This window comes from Marmota flaviventris, chromosome 12, assembly GCF_047511675.1.
Source record: "Marmota flaviventris isolate mMarFla1 chromosome 12, mMarFla1.hap1, whole genome shotgun sequence".
NCBI classification, from domain to species: Eukaryota; Metazoa; Chordata; class Mammalia; order Rodentia; family Sciuridae; genus Marmota; species Marmota flaviventris.
Window position 1 is genome coordinate 95,168,872 of NC_092509.1, and position 23,366 is coordinate 95,192,237.

Below are 23,366 nucleotides of genomic sequence, written 5' to 3' on the forward strand. Positions count from 1 at the left end.
AGTTGTGGTTTAGCATCTCTGTCATTAGAATGCTGGAAATGACCCCAGATTTTAGGAATGAATAATAAGTAGCATCAGTCCCCAAAGCCAAGAAGAGCATAAATGCATTTCACAGGAAGCCTTTTATTCTAAGAGAATCACAGCCTGCTACAGAGAATGGCTCTGTGTCCAAACCCTAAGGTGCACATCCTATCTCCCTCCAGACAGATGTGTGACCTCTTTGTGCCTCAGCTTCCTCCTCTGTAAACTGGGAACATTCACCATCCTGGATGGGTCATTCTAAGAATTAACGTAAGAAAAGCAACTTGGCACCACATATGACACATAATTACTACTCAATAAATGTTAGCTCTTAAGTGCTGGTGCTAACAATGCTAGTGCTTTGAATGCACCTAAAAATCAGTGACTTGGAAATGAAAACTGGAGGTAATAAAATTATTTAGGAGAAAACAAACCTAAAATAAATAAATAAATAAGTCTGCCTTGGGGGCAGTGCTTTGACTTTGTTAGTGGTCATGATGAGAAACCAAAAGCTCTCCCTGAACAAAGACGAAAGAGTCCACCCACTTTATATTCCTTCTTAACAAGAAAATCTATGGTTTTCGTATGACAATTTTGACTTACATAATGTCTTCATAAAATGTGACTGTTCTGACCAGAATCACACACCAATGCAATCTTTAAAAGCACTCATTCTCCCCAAGCTGATTAGTCTCAGAATCAAATCTTTAGCATATCAAACATCTACCTCAGTATTTTCAATTACTTTAACCTAAAAAAGAAAAGAAGGTCAAAACTGCATTAAAAAAAAAAAACTAAAAATTAGAACACAATAAAGAATAACAGGTAAAATAACAACAAGTCTTGACTTGAGAAACTTGTTTCTGTTTACACGTATTGACCAGTTGGCAACGTGAAACGTATGTCATGGTGGGCCACAGTAAAAAATATCTGGAGCAAACTCATCTATTTCGGAAACCAACTTTTCCAAGTTTTTACATCTAATGTGCTATAAAAACTTAACAAAAGATTTGATTTACAGCATTTTTGTCCCATAAATTTAAACAAATAAATTCAGAAGTGACCGATCTTCCCCTTCCTGGACAGGAAGCAGGATTACAGAGAACCCCAGCCAACACTAGGAAGAACAGAGCAGCCATTGTGTGAGTCCCCTGCTCTTCTACCTGTGTTTGCATAAGGAAACCCACAAGCTCTCAAGACAATTGTTCCTTAAGTTCCCTGCCTCTGTGCACATCCTCCCAGAGAATATTTATGTAGTTTTTTTTTGAAAGAAGAAAACGCATATATAGAAAAGGTTTCTACTTAATCCAAATAAGTTAATGAACACTCTTACCCATTATTAATGAATAAGACCTTTTGTGTCAAGCTGTTTATAATCTACTAAGGGATATAATATATGATACACATCCCAAAAGCCAAGCAGACTGTGCTCAATGTGAGGAAGGAAAAGGGACAAAGAAATGAAAGATTTTTTTTGAAAAAGAAAGAAACTGAAACGAACCTTTCAGTATGAGAATAACATTACTACAGTTTGGCAGAGACTGGAGGAGTAGAAGGTGCAATGCTTTGGAAGGAGGAAAGAAGAGTAAGGAAAAGGCATGGCGTGACACACCCATGGACAGGGGACCAGTTCACAGGTAGAGCACAAGAGAGTTCAGGCCCTGATGGCCACAGTGCAGAGTCTTAGGCAGCCACCTGGACACCAGCATTCTTGTTGACAGGTAATGAAAAAAAGGTTTTTGATTAGGGAGAATGGCAGGAACCCATGGACACCAAGAATCTGAACACAGCTTGTTTCCTTGGTTACTCTACTCCCGGCTCTGCTTGAGATCATCTTGCAGATGGGTCCCTGTACCTGACTCCCATTCAGAAGAAACACGGTATTAGCCAGAAGAATCAGATTCTTATGATAGTAAGAATAGATTCCTATGATAGTAACTCAGTTTGAAATTTCTGCCAAGCTCCAGTCTCACACAAAAATGCATAGCCTCAGGATACCTCTCCTCTCCCACGGCTCTCTAGCTGAAGCCAAAGGGAAGTACACCTTCCGCTGGAAGACCACAGGTTCTTTTCCAGCAAACACTCCTGGAAGGAATAAAGGCCACTGCCCTGGGAAGGGGGGGCGGCGTATAACCCAAGCCTCCAACTCAGTAACCTAGAGACTCTCGCACTGTTTTAATTTTCAATCACTGCATACCAAGCTACTCTAAAGTTAAGTGACTTAAAGCAAACACCATTTTAATATCTCATGATTTTGAGTCAGGAATTTGGGGAAGGCTCAATTGGGTGACTGCTGCACTCGCACAGCACAGACTGATATCATCTGGTGGTATCTGGCTGGCAGCTAGGCTGGTCACGCCTAGTGCCTACGTGGGGATGGATGGAAGACTGGACACAGCTGGGAACACTCTTGAGCATGCCCACCCGTGTCCTCTCAAGCATGGTGGCCATAGAAAGTCAAACTCCAGGAGACAGACAGAAGCTTCCAATCCACTAAAGGCTCGGCATGGAACTGTCCCACCCTCACAGCTGCTATACCAGGTCCACAAAAGAGCTGCAGGCCAGAGAGTCCACAGGCACAGGGAGGAGTGCCCAGAAGCATTCCTAGCCATCTTTAATGCATCACAAACACCAAAACCAGAGCCGCATCCCGGGCAGCCATGACTTGCCAACTACTGAGTAACTTGAAAACTTAGATGAAGAAAAATTAATTTGACTACCCCACATTATAAGGAGAAGAAAGAAACTTTCAGAGCAAAAGATATTCTCATATCCTGCTACTCAAAGTTTAAGACTGTAACACCCAAAGGCCATAAAATATTCATCCTTTTAATTCAGTAACTCCATCTTTCAGAATTCAATTTAAGAAAGCAACCAGAAAGATACATAAAAGTTAGGTAAATATATTAAAGAACTATTTACAATAGTCATAATGTAAAAGGAATTTACATTTCTAATAAGGGATGGATTAAATGTATAAATACAGATTATAAGACTAAACAACATAGTAAAGTTTACATGGAGATGAGCAGGTAGTAAAACCCTATACAATGCAACTCTGAAGCCTAACATTTGATAAAAATCAGATGGCAGGTAACACCACCTGGAGTGGGGAGTTGTATATGTAGCACTTAAGATGCTACAAGCAGTAGGCAAGGAGATGGAATTTAAAAGAATGATGTGCAGAAACACATAAAATGCCTCTCACTATAGATCCAATTTGCTGTTGATACTTCCCAAACTGTCCCTGTTACACCCAGGCAACTGACACAGTTTAATAGATGGTCCAGAATAATGTCTTTTTAATTTAGTGAGGATGGGAAAGTCTGGTACTTAAGGAGATAAGAAACAAATTCCCTCACAAGGAAACAAAAGCAAAAACAAACACAATTAACCATATTTTAAATTAGAGAAAACAGACACGTGCGCACGCACACACAAAAAAAAAAAACCTCAAGAATATAGTGCTAACATAACCTTTTTAGATAAACTTAAAATTCAAGACTTCTTTTACCTCCATTAAACAGATTTTTGAAGAAGAAGACTTCTTCCACAATTTATTCTAATACAACAACTTCAATCTGACCGGTATAAGGCCTTTCCATTTCTAGGTATCTTCTCTAACTTCAGGGGATATAAATGTTATTCCAACAAGACTAATATTAAGATGATATCCACTGAGGAGACCCATTTAAAAAGCAGTTGTAGGGGCTGGGGCTCAGTGGTAGCACACTTGCCTGGCACATGTGAGGCACTGGGTTTGATTCTCAGCACCACATATAATCAAATGAGTAAAATAAAGGTCCATCAGCAACTAGGGGGAAAAAAAAAAAGCAGTTGTAGGCTGCCTTTTCCTCTGGAGACAGCCTCCATTCTCCCCTGAATGCTATTTCTCACTTTTCCCTAAAGGCATCTCTCAAGATGGCCCCCATTCTCCCTTAAATTTGTATCCACTTCAAAAATAAACCTGTCTGTGTCTTTGTCTGGCTCCTGCTGAAATTGTTTTCCATACCAAGAACCCTCCCTGGTCCTGATAGAGCTCCCCCTCCCTTCTGGGAACTCCTTGGCCCCTTCTCCAGAAACATCTCTTCTGTGGCAATTCTTGGTGGCCAAAAGGGGATTTTCAGAGGCATCAACTTTGGTTAACAATACAGAACATGAAGACTTTTTTGCCACTTTTCCCACACAAAAAAATTGCAACCATTCCAGGTTAAGAGGACGGCAACTCAAGAATTCCAATCCATCGCCACTTAATGAGACCAGTGTCTGTCTCCTTTAGATCAATCAGGATGAGTCTTGTGATCCCAGACTAGGGAGGGTAATCACCACTTGCCAGCCTGAAGCAGCCACAGAAGATGGATCTTTATTCCTCACCAACCCTTAAGATTTAGGGATCGAATTCTCAGAGGGGGCAGCAGGGATATGAGACAAGGATTTAGGATAGAGAGAAAGAGATACTGACTTAAAGGAAATGCCCACAAGCCATTGAGTTGCAGAAAGCACAGCTGTAAATCTTGAGTGACATGGCCTTGACCCATGCCCCTATAAAATGAGGGAAATGCGCAAGCAAAGGGAAGAGGACTCAAAATTATATAACCCCACCCTCCACCTCCAGGCCAGGCCTTTAACACTGGCCCTCTATAAATAAACACCCCACACCAAGGGGTTGCCATCTCTCCCTTCAGAGACAGCCAATCTGCTCCCTTGAATGTGTGCACATTCCTTACTTTACCAAAGGTGTCTCCTTTCAAGACCTTCTGCACTCTCCCTTGAATGTGTATCCATTTTCTAAATACACCTCTGTCTATGCTTTTGGAGGGGGGCAGTTATATACAACAAACACAGTATTTAGTAAAAAAACAGATTTTTCTCCAAATTTAGTTTCTACTCTAAGGGCAGGCAGGTAGATTCTTAAGAATATACTGGATACAAAAAACTATGTTATAATGGAAGTACAAAGAAATCCTGGATACAGTCCCCACCTACCATGTCTCTTGCTGGCACAACAACACATACATCAAAAAGTTAATCTGAGATAACACATTGTTGTTTAGGGTCAATAAAAGCAATCTAAAGCAAGACTAACATAAGATCCAGGATTGTGGATTCCTGGGTGAGAAGGGTGTGAAGAAACACTCCCGAAGTCACTTGTCTACTTTGTAGGGAAGCTTTTATTCCATAATTCTGTTCCATCAACTTGTGCGCTATAACAGAATGCATGCAGAACACTTTACCTTTACCTTGTATTTACCTGCAAGTACAAGTCAACAATTAATACTAATCAATTTTATCACCTATATTAAAAAACAGAAACAAACTCCTGAGACAATTCTACTTGTTACTGGTAAGTGCCGGAGAACCATCAGCATAGGTAAGTAAGATTTCCCCCTGAGGAACCATCCTTGGGTTCACTAGCAACCAGCATTAAGAATTTACAGGGAAGTATTACGTTGTCTTTACTTTCCGATGACATGAAGAAAAAGGTTTTAATGTTCCTTACTTAAAAAAAAAAAAGTATTTAAACACCAACTTCATAGGGCCCTTGTGTGCATGCACTGGGGACTGATCCCAGGGCCCCACACTTGCTAAGCACACACTCCACCACCAAGCCACACTCCCAGCTCCTGAGAATTTCTAGTTGGTGAAACAGAAGCTGTTCAAGTCTCAGACTGAGAAACTACTAAGCTAAAAAAAGAAAGATATTTAACTTGGCATTGTGGGTCCTGGAAAGAGACTTCTTTTAAAAAAAGAAAAAAAATTATGGTTGGTTTCAGCTATTTTCTTGTTCTCAAAAGAAAGTCCAACAGGACAAACAGGCAGGTCTTCTATTATAACTGTCCACAACAAGGAGGATGGCTTCAAACAGCTCTGTGGACTTCCTCCAAAGCTCAGTGAATGCAGCTCTTTCACATACTTCCAAAGCCATGCTTGGGTCATATTTAATTGTTGAATTAGCCCTGTGCTTCTCTGTCAAGTTTGGAATCAATTCTGATTCATAAAGACAACCAAAGAATATTCAAACACCTGTCACTTCACAGGTCAAGTACCTAGCTCTAAATTACTGAACTCTTGGTTTAAAATATGGCTCCTACCTCCAATGAGCTCAAATTTAAAAAGATAAATACACATTAAAAAGATTCCAAGAGAAAACAGAATGCTCAAGTGACTAACGAGTGGTACAGTAAGTACTGCTCTATCACTGTCTAGAATGTGTGGAAGAGTTTATGGAGAAGGGAATTTCCTTACTAGAGATACAGAATGCTAAAGCCCAGAGGACACCACAAAACATTCTGAGCAAAGGATGATAGTAAAGGACTCTGAGCAAATAGAAAATGAGACTGACCAAGAAAGAAAACAGAAGTCAATTCAAGATCACAGTCATTTAGAAAGAATCCTCAATTTGGGGGGTGGGGGGTGGGCTGGGGTTGTGACTCAGTGGTAGAGCAATAGCTCTTCTGAACACCCAGGGGCCGTGAGAGTTCACAGAGGGCACATTTGCTATTGCCTCAGGTCCATTTCCTAAAACTTGCTAGCCACAGAATGGGATCCTCTGAAGAAGACTCTTCACACAAGACCAAAACAGGAGAAAAAGGACTTGATGGCACAGAAGTGGGCACTCACAACGCCAGGGCGGAAGTGTTAGTGGGGCAGAGCCGTGTGCCCAAATCTGTTCTTCCGTCATTGTAACAGACAGACAATACAAATGAGGTCTGACACTTCAGGTCTGCCATAACGTTTGGGCACACATTCCTCAACAGTATGCTCCTATATGGAACATGGAGAGCTATGCCCTGGTGGCTGTCAGAGCCGTGACAAGCTCCGGAGCCTCAGCCTTTCTGTACGGAGAAGAGTTACCTGCTGCCCTGAACGGCTTCCCTCAGGACTAACTCATGAAAGAAAAGCAAATGCCAATGCTTTCTGAACTAGTTTACTGTTGGGGCTTTTTGGTGCAGTGGCTCAGTCTTTACCCAACAAAACTAGTTCCCATTCCACCCATCCAATTCCAACAACCCTATGTAAAATGTTTTCCATCTTGGGAAAACCTAAGCAAAACTGCTGTTTCTTATACTTACTTAAACTCTGTGGGCACAGCTTCACAGCAGTAGAAATTCATTCACTCAGCAAATTCTGTGGGCTTCTACCACCACATAAACAGTACTATGCTATACACCAGAAGCATAAAAGACAGTGGGAGGGGAAAGCCAATGCAACCCCACCTGCTCAGGTCCTCTGCACTGTATGCCTTTTACCCAGAATGTGAGCTATGGTCTTCTCTACCCTGTCCCCAGCACTTTGCAATGCCTTTTGCATAACAGGCACTCAATAAATACCTGTTAGATGGATTAAGAAATCAGTGAACCTGTCTTGTCCTCAGTGAATCCTGTACAATGGGGGAAATGGAGAAAGCAATCCAATGAAGCACCTCCTCACACACAGGCACACAGTATGTCCACTGAAATTCAAAAGTGGATGGGTGAGGGCTGGGGTTGTGGCTCAGTGGTAGAGCACGTGCCTAGTATGTGTGAGGTACTGGGTTCAATTCTCAGCACCACATATAAATAAATAAATAAAAGATCCACTGACAACTGCTGTTTCTTATACTTACCTAAAAAGAACTCGAGAGCAGAGGAAGGCACCCACAGAACTCCTTGGAACTGAACACTGCTGTTTCCATGATTAGGCCCAGCACCCTTATCCCCAGCATTTCTATCACCCCTCATGCTTCATGTGAACTGCTGTGAGCTTGGATGTCTCCCTTCTTTACCTTCCAGATTTAATCTTCATTTTTAGATCTACTAATTTCAGGAAGCCCTCTGCCATACAAAGAATCTCAAGATGGGTGGGAATCCTAAAGGTCACCAGATGAAAGCGGGAGGTGCTTATCTTGATGGGTCAGCTACAGTCCTTTCTCTTCTGCAGGCATGGGCTTTGGCCCTTCCCTCCCAGCTCTCTGCACAGTGCCTCTGAGCTCTGAGGACCCATAGTCCTGCTCTCCCGCTAGACCCTGGGCTTTTTCAAATGCAACCTACACATTCTTCGTCTTACATTTCTCCAGTGCTCAATAATGAAAGATTCTGCATCTTTTGATCCACCCCTCCGCTCTGGCAGTCTCTGTAGTCTCCACAGTCAGGACGAGGTGCTAGGGCCCCCTCCCAGACTGCAGCACAGCCTCTGCCCCATTTTTAACCCCAGTGCCACATTCTTTCTTTTTTTTTTCACCTCCATTTTTGTCTATTCTATGGATTAGGGGTTAATAGTTCAAACATTTCTTCACTGTTTAAACTTTCAATAAAGTTTTTTTAAAAATCTTTGGGACAAGTTTCAAATAAACTGGGTCCCCTTTGTGAGCCCCAGAACGTCTGCATCTCTGAAGCCATCAGACATTTCCCTGCAGATGTTGTCGGTCTCGAATCATCAATGGCCTTTCCTGTCCCATCTGTTGTTCTTCTGACAAGGTTACTGTGCTTCCTCAAGACTTCCTGTTTGAATAACCACCCACTTGGGTGTTCAAACTCCCATGTGTCCATTATTCACCATAAAAGGGACCCGAGGAAGGAACCAGCCAGTTGAACACAAAACGACGTATGAACAGAACAGCTGTGTGCGAGCAGAACAAAAAGACAGCGGGAGCTAAGGAAGGCTGCAGGTTTCAAAACAAGCTCTATTTAGTCAGGCTCGGTTAAAAGGCTGCTGATCCAGAGCATTAGAGGCCCGTTTTGTAACTGGAAATCACTGGAGATGTGAATAAGTCCCATTTTAGTTACTTCAGAGGTCACGCCCAATGCCACCCCTACCAACAGCCTCTCTCAAGGAAACAAAGCGGCCTCTCCTTCCTCTCACAGAAATGTCAATACCAACTCCAAAGGCTTCTCCCCAAACTTAATTATCTATTTTATTTCCCAGCACAAAAAGCAGGTTCCTCCCCACTTCCCCAAGGGAGCCATGAGAGTAAAAACAGAGGAAAGCACAAATCGACACGCAAGAACACACAGAAAGCAGCGCAGAAAGCAAAGGAACGTTCTCCAGACATCTGGAAGGTGTGCTTATTTCCAGAATCAGTTCCTCTGGGGATGGCCAGGATTCGCCACTGACTCTGTGCCAGGACATAACAGCTTTAAAGTGAACATAAGTTTAAAACCAAAACCTTATTAGAATAACCACAAAACTAAATGACTCCCAAGTCCACCAGGAATTGATGCTAACTTACTCCTTGCCATGTGACAAAAATGCTGAAAACAGCAATAAACAAGAAGGCGAGAGCCTTTAAAGCAATCCTGATAAAGTAAACAAATTTATTACAGCTGCATTACAGATGTTCCCACCAACTTTCATAATCTGTAGAATTCTAGGAATTTGTAGTCTCTAGCAGACTTTCTGTCCCATGAATTTATCTAAAATATTCACTATAAATTCAAAATTATGTACAGAGTTCTTCTGAAGGTTAATCCCAGACACGCAAGCCCACCAAACACAGTCCTTTTCCCAAGCAGAAGCAAGCACGTCCTCAAAGCAATTAAAGATACTGCTGTTCTTCTGGTTTCCAAGTCCCCTCCTTCCCTGAGCTCCTTGCTTCTTCTCATCTCCAAAAAGAACATTTTCAATGAAAATTCCAGAGCGCTTACCTGTAGCAAATTGTGACTTGGCACGAAATAATAGTCCAAGGACTCAGCAAAGGTGGTGTCACCAGTCCTATCAGGATAGTGTCCCCAACTCGCAGAAACCACAGGCAGAAGTAGCACAACTGCTAACCTAAGCAACTACGCCTACCTGAACTTCTTGGTAAGAGATTAAATCGTTTAAACCAGGACCCATCCTGGAAACATTTTTTTCTTTTACATTTTAAATTTTACCCTAAGTTTCTTTCAAACTCCAAAATTTCATGATTTTATTATGCTAGTTAGCTGCTGTGCTAGTCCATTTTACGCTGCTATCACCAAATACTACAGACCAGGTAATTTACAATGAACAGAAACTGATGTGCTCACAGTTTGGAAGGCTGCAAAGCCCACGATCCCAGTGCTGGCCTCTGGGAGGGCCTTCTTGGTGTGTCCTATCACAGGGAGGGCATCACATGGGAAAGAGTACCCAAGCAAACAAGAGGGGGCCAAACTCACCTTCACAACAAACCCACTCCCCCTAACAGCGAGAGCAGACCTAACCACCTCTTCAAGGTCCCACCCTCAACACTACCTCCGGGGATCAAGTTCCAGCACCTGAACTTGGGGGGGACACGATCAAACCATAGCAGCCTCATGTTTTAAAATGTCCACTGAATGCCAATATTCCCAAACACTAAGGGTCTTAATGTTGTAAGGGATAGGGGCAGATAGCTTGAACCCCGATCTTGATCCAATCTTTGTATGTTGCCAAATTAATCCAATTTAGTCCTTAAGAGCTTCTAAAGACAAGGAGGACATGGGCTTGAAGAACATGTGGGTCAACCACTCCTGCCTCTAATTAGGACTTGTGCTGCCAGAGCAGGAAAACACCGCTTCCCAATTCCTGCCAGTGAACAGAAAACTCAGAGAAAAAGCTGCTCAATTTACTTCATCAAGCTGTCCCTACCAGCTTTCTGAAAGCTGTAAAGTTCTTCTCTTGGAAATAGTGAGGATCTTGTCATCCTGTCTTAAGAAAATTGATGGAATCACTTGAGAAAATAGTACATTCATGTTTCTATATTTTATCAATGTGGGGGGCAGAACCAGGGGTGGGTTAAACCTGACCTCCTCCCTCCAATAGAGCAGCAGGGTGCATCCCACCCAACCTCCTCACAAGCTGGGAAACCCAGCACAAGCATTTAAAAATCCTCAGGTCTTCCTGGGCAATGGTGTAACCGCATTCATCACAGAAATGCATAAAACACATATTAAGCAGGTCTTAAAGTGGGAATGGCAGAAGGACAGTGACAGTGATACCATAATCAAGCAGCAAACTCACACCTGTATAGGTCTAGGTAGTTTTGCTTTATTTTTTTTTTTTTTTTTTAATGTTAGGTCCTAGAAGTGGAGGTAGAATTGGTGGGGAGAAGCACAAAATAGTAAATACACTTCCTAAATGGGGACTCCTTTGACAGATAAATAAAAAGGGAGGGAAAATGCATGGGAAAGACTCAAGGAGTGGGTGTTGACTAATTGATCGATCTGTATACACAGAAATCAAAGTGAATGGTGCCACTTCTGGGTCTGAAAGTTGGAAATGGTGACAAAGAAAGTTCTTGGGGCCACAGCAGTTATCTAGCCATCAATCGATAAAAGGTAGGTTAGACCTATTCAGTTAGCAAATTGACTAAGAGGATAAAAAAAAAAAAAACCAAAAAAAAAAACAACACTATGTAAGGGTTTACTCAGAGCAGAGAGGAGGAAACAAAATAGAATCTGGAGATCCACTCTTATCTTTGACGATGTCAGATTAAGTAAGCAACTGCATTGAACCCAGCAATCCTCAACAACCAGAAAGCAGTCATGGATAAGGCAGAAAGGAGATAAGGAGGGAGAGTCCCCTGTGTGGCGTAAGCACTAACCACCCTTCAAGACATGGGGTATGGTAGTTTTCCTATCAGTACACACTGACAAAACCCAGGGCTTCAATCTGAAATTCAATAAATTCCTTAGAGATTTCCAGAGGCATTAATGCTGAATAATACACAACTAGAAGAAGTACCCAGAACCTAAAATTCTTCCCTTGAAAATAGCCCTCTGTCTTTCACAAATACGTGCGAAGCCCTTTTTAACAGAAGTGACCCAAATCCAGAGCTCCTCAAGCAGAGGTCTGGCAGAGAAACCAGGCTGAGCTCTTTGGTTTGAGATTCTCAAATCATTTTCAGTCCCCAATCTAAGGTCTCCACAGGTGGCTAACACCAGGTTGGACCTCACAGGCAGAGTGGCAGCCCTGCACCACAGCAGGTCTGGACTCCTACCCAAACACACCTGTGTGACCTGAGAGGCCACCGTCCTCTTACCTTATTATTCCACAGGGGATATTTTTCAAGACTGAAGAGTCAGAGGTAAGTAATCAGGAGGTCCCCAAAGGGAGGTACACTCTCTTTTGTCACCCAGTTTTTGAGTTCCTATTCTCTCCGGAACCTATCCAGCATATGCCCACTACTCCATGAAAGGCCACCAATGCCTTCCCCAACATCTGGCCACTTTCAAACCTTCTGCAGGCAACTCACCCTATGGCAAAGTCCTCCACCCATGTCCTTTACATCTTGTCAAGACCCAGGGACCTTCGGAAGGCTATGCTCAGTCCACACTCTACAAGGTGCTCTGTGAGAATTCCCTGCGCACTTTAAAAAGTTCCAACAGTATTATTTTTCCTATATGTGAAAGTTTTTATCTTGTCTCCTCAAATACATTACAAATCACCACAGGATAAAGAAAATGTCTTCAATAACCACTGATTCTCACACATCCCATGTTACAATGCCCCAAAATGAAGAATTTTCTCCCCAGCTACCTTATTTATAAGACATCTTTGTCCACTAATTAGAAGCCCAATGCAAAATGCTCGTCTCCTCTCCAGAGGGCAGGTCTTTTCACACAGGTACAGAAAGCACCATAAGCTTCCCCAAGAAAGCCACACAATTCAAGCTTCAGACTTATTTTTTTTTCCAAAAGGCTCAGTGAGAAGTAGCCACTACTTGGTACCTGTTAAAGGAATGAAGAGGGTGTCCTCAGAACTTAGACTGAATCTGTGGAACATTTAGGTTTTATTTCACCAAATAGCAAGTTATAAGACAGCTAGACACTGTGACCATAGCACAAGCCACATTCTTAAAGAATTCTCTATGCCTGCAGCAACAACCACAGCCTTGCCATTCTGCCACATCAAACCATGAAGCACTGATCCAAACCACTACCTGCTCTGAGTAGGTGAGAAGAGCCAAGATGACTGCGCCTCCCGCAGGCTCCCCTGGCTGCCTCTGCAAACTTCGCTGCTACTTCCACTCAAACACCAGACAGCTCAATTAGACTCAGCGGGCTTACTTGTTGGCTCACTCAACAAATATTTGCTAATGCCTATTAACACCAGAGACTTCTGGTAACGAGGAAAAAGATGGTTTAAAAAAAAAAAAAAAAACTTGTCTGAGATGTGTAAGCCTCAGGTTTTGTGCTCTCCTACATTCGGCCAAAAATCATACAATAAATAATCAGATCCCTTACATATTATTTTTTACTAAAGTGTCCTAATTCCCTTTTGAGGAATAATTTACATGCAACGAGATGCATGCAAATACATATAGCTCTGAATTTCTCCAGATGAAGATGCAAAGCACAAAATCAGAACCAAGAACAACAACAAAAAGACTAGCCCCTAACCATGTCTCTGGCAGCACTGACAGACTGTTCATCACTACCATGGATAATCATCTGGTCAGCAGAGAGCTTCATGTACACTGTGATTTATCATCATGAAACAAAAGGTACCGAGTCCCTAACTCTACGCAGGAAGGACCATGTGCCAAACTCAAAAAATTCAAATTAAGAAAAAGAAACATGAAGGCTGATTTTATATAAAATAAAAATCCAAAGAATAAAACAGTTCAGTCTTTCCTTTAATATAACAGGAAAGAGCCACCAAGATGGAAACAGAAGGTAAAGGAAGAGAGCTGAGGAGCTATCATCCCTAAAGTTTTAAAAGGAAGTAAGGCAAGGCCCTAATTCATCCCTCAGACTCTCCACAAGGTCCTCCTCCCACAAGAGATCTGAGCACCATTGTCCAAGACAAAGATAAGTTGCTTTATTTCATGAATATGTAGCTGCAGAAGGCACCAGACTGACGGGGGCTCAGTTATTTTCAGCTGGCCCTCTGGAAGGGTACATGGAAAGAAAGTCAGACACACTTATTTAGTGTCTCCAAAGTCTGGAGCCATACTCTAAAACCTCAGGGACATTTCCATAAATGTCTCTAATAGCCTCCATTAGCAAGCCGTCAATTGTAGGCCCAAATGAACAAACACCTAATTTTATAATAAGAAAGATGCTTACAAATGCCAGCAGGGCCCTCTTACAAATCTTAGGGCAAGAAACTCCAGTGCACAATCATCTTGAAGTTTTACCCTCTGAAACTGTTTAACAGACAAATTAATCCCCAATTTTTAACTCTTCCCAGGAATCTGAGTAGTAAAAAATAAACAAACAGCTCTGCTCTAAACTTTGACACATTTCCATAAAACCCAAACAGGACAGCAATGGAGCTGTCAATCAGGAACAGCTGGCGAGGAAAAGCAACTAAAGAAGCATGTTGGGCATGAGTCTGTTAAAGCTGGACAAACAAGATGACACCCGACTCCCTGCTCACCTGAGTAACCCACGCTTACCCTCACGTCCTGAAGACAGGGCATGCCCCAGTATGCACGTCTTCTAATTCTACCCCTAATACACTAAAGAAACTAAGAAAAGATGCAAATAAGACATTACACAAAAATCTTCCTCCCCAACTGCTTAACAATCCCCTTAAAGAGTCTTTTCCAACAATGAACATATACATTTCCAAAAAACTTTCTTACGACCATTTCTAAAGAAAAAGGCAAATTAACATTAATATTTCAGTCATACATGTTTACAAGTGTGAACTTGTGAGTTTTCTCATAAAATTGATCTAAAATGACTTTAATCACATTAACAGTCTAATTTTTACTCAAAAGAAAATAGTCACGGATCTTTCAATTTCATATCACTTTCACAACTTACTCAGTACTTCTCTAAAAGCTATAGAAAGAAAACCACCACATACCACACTTAATATTAGCTCCTACAGTGGTGCATACCTCATGAAATGGAGAGATGGCACCGATAAAAATAAACACAAGTCAAAGGTATGGCTTCAAAGAATTTCAGTTAATGGGCAATGTGCTGGGACATTTATAATTCAGCTATTGGCTTATTCACTCACACTACACCGATTTAAGAACACTCCACCAGACGTACTGCTAAGCACTAGAAATACAGCACCTCCCACCTCCACCCAAATGGTAAATTTAGTGAATCTTCTCTGTCTGCATTTCTCACTTAGAAATTATATGAGCATTCTAGTCAAGAGCAGAGGTCACCAAACTTGTGCACTGAGGGATACATAGTAAGTAGTTTAGCCTTTGTGAGCTGGGACATAAGGAGTCTGTCACAATTACTCAATTCTACATTTGTAGTACAAAAACAATCATAAACAACATGTTATTCTATGGGCTTAACTGTGTTTCAGTAAAGCTTAAGATTTTTGTTTTTTTGTTTTGGTACTAGGGATTGAACTCAGGGTCATTTTATCACTGAGCTGCATCCCAGCCCTTTTATCTTTTATTTTGAAAAAAGGTCTCACTAAGTTACTGAAGCTGGCCTTGAAGTTTGATTCTCCTGTCTCAGCCTCCCAAGTCACTGGGATTACAGGCCATTCATTCAATTTTCAAGTGTCACACAATATTACTCACCTTTTGACTTTTTTTCAATTAAAAAAAAAAAAAATACTACCATGCCTAGCTCCCAGCCCACACAAACAGGTGGCAGGGCTAGGCTGAATTTGGCCAGGGGGCCATGATTTGCTACCCCCAAATCTAGAGACATAAATTTCATTTGACCTTATCTGTTATGGTTTGGATATGAGGTATGCCCCCAAAGGCTCATGTGTTCAGCAATGAGTGTTCAAAGATGAGATTATACTAGATTATAAGAGCTGTAATATCATGATTGGGTGAATCCATTTGATGGATTAATAATTTGAATAGACACCTGGGTGGTAACGTAGGCAGGTAGGGCATAGTTGGAAGAAGTAGGTCACCAGGGCATGGCCTTGGAGATGAGAACTTGTCCCTAGCTCCCCCACCTGCTCTTTTCCTGCCTCACAGCTACTATGAGCTGAGCAGCTTTCTACCAACCATGCCCTTCTGCCATGATATTCTGCCTCATTTTAGGCCCAGAGGAATAGAGTTGGCTGACCACAGACTAAACCTCTGAAACTGTGAGTCCAAAATACTTGTCAGGTATTTTGGTCACAGCAAAGAAATGCTGACTAAAACATCATCTAAGCCCAAGGTCAGGGCAGCATTCTATAAATCACTATCCATCCAAGAATCCACTTGGTGCCAAAGCACAGAAAGCAACAAATTAAGTGTTAATCATGTTATCCTGAACTCAAAGTTGACTAAGTCCCCATCCTGTCTTTAACCCAGGTTAGCTGAGTACAGTGGTGTGCCACTCAGCATACTGAGGCAGAAAGACCCCTTGACTTAGGATTTACTGGCTTTACAATGATGTGAAAGTGATACACATTCAGTAGAAACTGGACTTTGAATTTTGAATCTTGATCTTTTCCTGAGCTACCCAGACACAGTACTACAGACTCAAGTGATGCTGGGGTACTATAAAGAACCACAGCTCCCTCTCATTCACAAGAGTTAACGGATACACTAGCTGTGTTGCTAAGCTATGATGTTGGAGAGACTGAGGATATAACATTACAATGTTTTCAACTTAAAACAGATTTATTGAGACATAACCCACAAGTTGAGAAGCATCCGTATAAGGAGCAAAACAGGAGGAAGAAGACTACCAGACAGGAGGCCACTGCAGTAAGCTAAGGCTGGGACAAAGACGATGGAAAGAGAAGCATTTAAGAGCCACAGTGATAGGAATAGGAAGCAAAGTATATTAAAGATGGGTGGGAAATAAAGGAATGGAGATAAAGCCGACCAGCCTCACAGCAGTCACCCTATAAGCTCACCAGAGTAATCTTTCCTGGTGAAAGCCTGTCATACATGGTTCTATTTCAGAGGTGACTTGGGAAGAACTGGTTGAGAGCCTCAATGTTAGACAGTAATGCATTCCCTGATACAGAAAATCCAAAACAGCTTCAAGTTAGGTGAGACAATAAGGAGTGAATTTAGTTTCGATATGGCCTATGGACAAACCCCAATTAATCATATACAACAAGTCTTTAGGTCTGGAGAAAAAAAAACTAGAAATACAAAGTACAAATTGAAAATCTATAAACAGTACATAAACCTTGAGATTAAAACGAATTCATTCAGGGACAGGGGCAACATGAAAACAGGACCATAGGTACAAAGGAACAGGCCAAGGAATGTCAAGGAAGATAACCAAAGGAGCCTGGTGTCACTGAATCGGTGTGTACATAAACTTTTATTTTAAAGTTGCCGCGGAATAAACTAAACATTCTTTTGAGAGATGAAGCTACAAGCTGCAGGAGCTACTGTATTCAACTACAGAGCAAGACCTACCTCCACTATGACTTTTGGCAAATCCCAACCACAGGATCCTCATCTTTGCCTTCACTGAGTTATAAAAAATCTAGTCAGTGATAAACTGGAGGCTTTATAAACTTCAAAATATTATAAAGATACCCTTGGTTTATTATTGCAATAACATTACAACTGAGTGTGTAAATTCCATGTAGCAGAGAATAAGCTCCTGAAAACAGGGCCTTCAATCTTCTACATCTTTCTATCGGGCATAGTGCTATGTATTTCATAGATATTTTTAAAACATTTGCGGGGTATCGGGCAGAGTAACATGAGAATGTATGCATGGAACAAGGAGTACATAGCAAAAGGCATAACCAACTTCCTAAAAGGGTTTAGAATTGAAGTGGTCAAATTTTATTCCTTCCACAAATGCAATTAATGACAAACTGATGGGATAAAGGGGATGCCTGATAGTTCTGACTCCTCTAATGTGTGACTTTTTTTTTTTTTTTTTTTTTTTTTTGAGTGCCTTAGAATGGGAAAGGAATTTGCAGAAAAAGCAGTGAACTATAGGACAGGAAAAACAGCCAGCAGCAACTTTTATAAAACTGTTCAACAACTACTGGTCATTAAAGAACATCTCTTTAACTTCTCAAGTTGAAACCTGCAAAATGTAAATCAGGCCTTTGTGAGACAAACTAAAATAGTGTCCCCTCAGGGTGCACAAATACCACAGTGAAGTCACCAGAGCGAGCTACTCCCTGACACAGTCAGAGCCTACCTTGTAAAGATTTTCCTGAAGAAAAAAACTGCTATTCATTTCAGGTTAAATACACTCATCAGAGGACCAAACAGAATAAAATGCTATAACCTTATGTGTCAATCTTTCTAATTTATACACACAAAAGGAAATTCACATATGAAGAATTTTGTTTAATCACAATTCATTCCTAAAGTTTATAAGGAACTTGGAAACTAATCTGGTCTCTGTTAATTTTGAGAGTTCCATAAACTTTGATTTGAGTTGATTTTATAAGCACTCTTTCCTTAACCTAATTGTTTCAAGAAAGAGGGAAAGCTACCTTCCTCCAAGTTCAAGAACCTGTCTGCCAACTTTCTATCCATAATGTTTATCAAATTAATAAAAGGGACTGTTTAATAAGACAAATCCTCAGCTACACTCTTACAATCTTACCCTTGCATCTGATAAAACTTATAACTTATTAATATAAGACATAAATGTCAGACTTCCGAAGAGCAATTGAATGATCCATACAGAATTTAGAAGATTTAGAAGGAAAACAAAATAAGAAAAAAATTACTTTTAGAAAAGGATACCTGGCTGAGCAACTTAACTATATCTGAAGATACTCTGCACCCTGGATTACTGTATATGGAGCTTAAGACCTGATAGCATTCAGAATCAAGGCTGATTTTCCTGGCTTTTGTAAAACAAGTGATGATACTAGTACAATGATCTAATTTGTTCCTGCCAGACATTAAAATAGGTCTCTGCCTCTTCCCAAAGAGGTACCAGTTAAAATGATCATATAATCTGATATGTGTATGCATAAAAAATTTTTCTGAAGGGTTACACAAGAAATCATAAATGGTGGTCTCTGGTTGCTAAGCAACTGGAGACAGACCACATACTATATTCATTGTTTGAGTATATCATGTCATGTTTCATTTTTATAACAAAAGGTGACTTACGACCAATGCCAAAACATGTGTTTCTTAAAACTACTTAAGTGTGATATAACTAAGCTTATTTTACAGCTTACTGTGTTTAAAGTTCAACATTAAAAGGAGGCTAGCACAGTGGTGGCAAGACCTAGTTCTTTTACACTGCTCACTTGGAGTTTCACATGCTCTGTAAGGGCAGAACACAATATGCATCACTTGTTGAAGGGTATGTGAAATTTGAACTGGGTGGGAGATTTAATAGATGCACAAAACAGTCATGGTACTTGAATTCATGGGAAATAATTAGTTAGCTAGAGCCCAAAGAGTAACTGAAGTTAGGTAGTGAATATGCTGAATACCAAAACACACACTGATAAATAAAGCCTTGCCCACTTGCCACAAATCGTTGATCATAACATTCATGCATACATATGTCCTTGTCATCAAAAAGAAAGTGGGGAGAGAAATGAACATCAACCCCACTACGTACAAATCTCCCTCCCCCTTCCACCTCCTCCATCACACACAATTTCCTCTAGGACATCACTTCTGATCCAAGAACAAGCACAGTAAGTTCTAGTCAACTTTTATATAAACCAACTAAAAAGCTTAAAGTACAAATGATAAAAAATTATATCAAATATTTCAAATAACTTAAGAGTTTTAAATCTATAGTTTTATGAATGCCACTTAGCAAAGATATTACCAACAACTTAAGAATATTACAGCAAAAACAAGTCAAAGCACAAAACATTTTTAGAGTTAAAAAAAAAAAAGAGTCCTAACTAAATGTACTCTGAAGATCTCTTTTGAACTCGTTATATCATCATGATCCAAAGTTAGTATCTATCTGCCCCCCAGCATTAGCAAATTAACTTGAATGATACTCTCTTACTCTACCACATTGTCTCTGCAACAAAGAAGTGAGCATTGAGTACTCCATCTACCTCTGCAATCACCTGAAATAAATGTTAGCTGAAGCCTACAACAGATTGACAACCTATTGTTCAGGACTGAACAACACTGAATCTCAGGCATTCAGAAACATCAAGGTAATGCCTTTTCTTTGAAACTTTTTAAATTTGAAAATGGATAATGTAAGAATTCAAGAGTATTCAAAGGTGAACACAGGAACTTTAACAAGCCAAAATTCAAACAAAAGTAATTGGACATAGGGCTGGGGTTGTGGCTCAGCGGTAGAGCATTCGCCTAGCATATGCGAGGTCCTGGGTTTGATCCTCAGCACCACATAAAAATAAATGAAATAAAGGTATTGTGTTCAACTACAAGTAAAAAATAGATATTTTTAAAAAAGTAATTGGATATATTACAAAACTAATGTTGGCCAACTTTAAAAACATAACACTTGGGAGAGACAGTTAAGACAGCATCCCTTCAAGATCTTGGGAAACCCTGAGTCTCTTGCAATGCCTTTAGATAGGTACTTTTCCAAGACACCACTGCTTCTATAAATTTCCAATACCTTTAAAAAACTGAACTCAAAGCAGTTTATTTCTTCAACAAGTTGAAAAGCAGGTGCCACATGGATTCATTCATGAACTTATTTCCAAAAAGTTTCATCTTCCCAATGACTCATCTACAAACAAAACCTTAATTACTATAAAGGTGTTAAATACTGCTTTTCTAAAACTTATTCCACTCACAGTAATTTAATTACACTTGTCAAGCACTTTCCCTGTAAGTATTCCTTCTCTGGAATCTTGGTAACTTATGCAAAGTTTAGTGTGCTAGAGATCAGTACAAAGGAAAATACAAAACCATGATCAAAAGAACTATTTGCCTACAAAATGTCCCTTTCAAACATCTCCCAATGATGTTATGAGTCCTATAGAATTACCCTGCTTTGACAGAAGAATGGCTTGGGGCAGTCTGTTCTCAGGAACTTCATCAGTACCAGCTACTGGTAAAATCAAGTCTCGAAATGCAATGAAAAATTGAAGCACTATAAATCAAATGTCAGTTTCACATACATGTTACTCTGTTAAACACAATGAAATTTTTTTTCTGCTTGTTTCTATATCTCGATAATGAAGGAAAAAATTACCAAAATCAAACAGAATTTCTGATACTTTCAAATGATTTTTTCAAATTAATGTCCTTTCTCATCCACAGCCCTGCCATGCAATTTTCTAAACATCCCTTTCCCAATGTCTAAAAAGTTCACTTAGGTGTGTTTCGGCACTTGCTCTGACTCAAAGCAAGAGGAAGACAGTGTGGAGAACCTTTATACAAGGGGACAAAACTGTTCCCAGCAATTAGTGAGTAGGTCACTTACTTTTGTTTTCTCTCTACCAGGATTAGCAGTGAAATAGCTTCGTGGCTCTTAATTAAGGCTGAACAATAACTTTTAAAAGTGCATTTCTATTTCAATTACATCTAGGCAATATAGGCAGTAAAGGTATTTGCTCCTCTCTAATTCCCTTAACAAACAGCAGTCATCTTCAATTCTGGAGAAAAAGCCATATTTAAACTTTTTAAAGGCAAAAGGTGGATCTTCCTTTCTCTGATCCAAGCATTCAACCATGCCTTCAGATGGCCCGGCTAGTACAGCTAAAAGGAGGATGGGTGTTTTTGATTAAAGCTTCAGAAAAAAAGGGACCACAATCCTAACTGCTGAAATGGCAAAGAATTCCTTGAAGAAGCAAGAATCCCTTTAAGTTAGAAATAATAGGAAAGCAAAGAGACGCAGCTGAGAGCATCTTGGCCCTCACCGGATGTTAAGGGATAGATCAATTATAGAAGTTGGAGAAAGGAATTTGTGTGGTCCCCGCTGGGGAGCAGAGAGCCAGCACGCGGCGTTTGGGCCCCTCAAGCTGGACCAGGGAGTGGAGACGGCCCGGGTGCAGAGTTGTTAGCGAGCAGTAGTAAGGGACAGGGCTGTCACCGCTTACCCAGGTGCAGCGTGAGGTTGATGGAGTTGGGGTACTGGACCCCGGCCAGCATGGTCTGGCTTTGCCACCAGGTGGTGTCGGCCTGGTTGTTGTAGTCGGTCAGGAAGGCTGCCCCGTGCTGCAGGTGGGGCTGCCCGGCGTCGCACAGGTGACAGGACTTGGTGACCCCGGTCACCCCGGTCTGCACACAGTACTCCTCGGGCGGAGTCCCACACGTGTTGGTGGCCACCACGGTCACGTTGAAGGCGGCGTTGACGAACTCAGGCATGCAGCGCTGCGGCCGCCCGCCCTCGTCCGTGCACTCGTCCATGGCTGCCCCGGCACAGCCCGCCGCGGCTGCCGCCAGCACAGCCAGCACCGTCCAGAGCCGCCCCCGGCGCCGCAAGGCCAGCGCGGCCCGCTCGCTGCCCCTCATCCCACCGCCCGCGCGTTGGGCCACCGCAAAGGCCAGGGCCGGCGCGTTCCCTTCGCCCAACGGCGTCCCCGGGAGGCCGCTCCGCGGGCTGAGCCTGGGGGCCCCCGAGCCGGACTCTCGCGCGGGCGGAGGCTCGCACCGGAGAGACTGGCGGGTGGGCGCCCCTAGCGAGGACTGTGCGGCTCCCTGGCCACTGCCCCGGCGCACCGCCTCTGCGCCTCCCTCACCCACCCTGGGCGCAGCTCGCACTCTGAGCCGACCCCCGACTTCCGAGCGCGCACCCGAGCGCGCGCCCCGGGAAGGAAGGAGCAGGGGGTGGGATCGGCCGGGTGGGGTGGGGTCTGGCTGAGGAGAAAGCCCAACCCCGGCCTCCTCTCAGCCCCGCGGCCCCCGTAGCTGCTCCCCCGCCCTCAGCGCGCCAGGGACTGCGCGTCCGCCCAGGCGACTAGCGGCGGCGGCGGGGGCGGTGGCGTCTCGCGCTCAGGCCCGCAGCGCGCAGTCGGCGGGAGGGGCGCGAGGGTGGGCGGGGAGCGGAGAGGGGGGAGGAGGAGGGAGGAAGAGGAGGGAGGGGCGGCGGGGCGGTGCATGCCGGGAGGCAGGGGAGGCCGTGGAGACCCGGCAGCCTGCACCGGTAGGGCGCGGGGTCCGCGGCTCTGCGTCCTGGGGAGACGCTTGGTTGGGTAGGGAGCGCCTAGGAGGAGCCCTTAAAGGGGTGACGCGGGTCCGTGAGGTCGCTCGGGGTTGGCCTACCGGCCTCATGGCAACTTGGGCCGCGAGCGGCTGGCGATTCCCCGCCCTGCCAGGTGTCAGTCCTCGAGTCCACCGCCCCGAGGCCATGTACGGAGGGACGCATCAGTAGGGCTGTCTGCATTCCCCAGCTCTCGGGTGCGGTCCCGGGGAATGTCCCCTGCTGCGCGGGACCCTGCTCTAACCCCCTACGAGGAGAGAGAGGTCCCGGGTGTCGAGGGGCCTGACACGGTCCCTGGAGAGTAAAGGGCCTGGTGGCAGCATCAAAATGAGTTTTGTGAAGCGATTTCCTGCCGCTAAATTAAAGTATAACCAGTCGTTTAACCCGAACAAGGAAGGAAGCGAAAAGGCTGGGAATGGAATGACATTTTTCCCCTGGGTGCGCAGACCT

At 42.7% G+C, this 23,366-nt stretch overlaps 1 protein-coding gene across 1 annotated transcript in view; it reads right to left on the bottom strand.

Moving 5' to 3' along the window:
* The window catches only part of Lamc1 (laminin subunit gamma 1), a 108,094-nt gene extending 85,412 nt beyond the window's left edge, over window positions 1–22,682 (bottom strand). The window contains exon 1 of the mRNA XM_027935035.3: window positions 21,814–22,682. Coding sequence (XP_027790836.1) covers window positions 21,814–22,228 — 415 coding nt within the window. The 5' untranslated portion in view covers window positions 22,229–22,682. The remainder of the gene's footprint in view (window positions 1–21,813) is intronic.
* Between the last annotated feature and the right edge of the window lie 684 nt (window positions 22,683–23,366).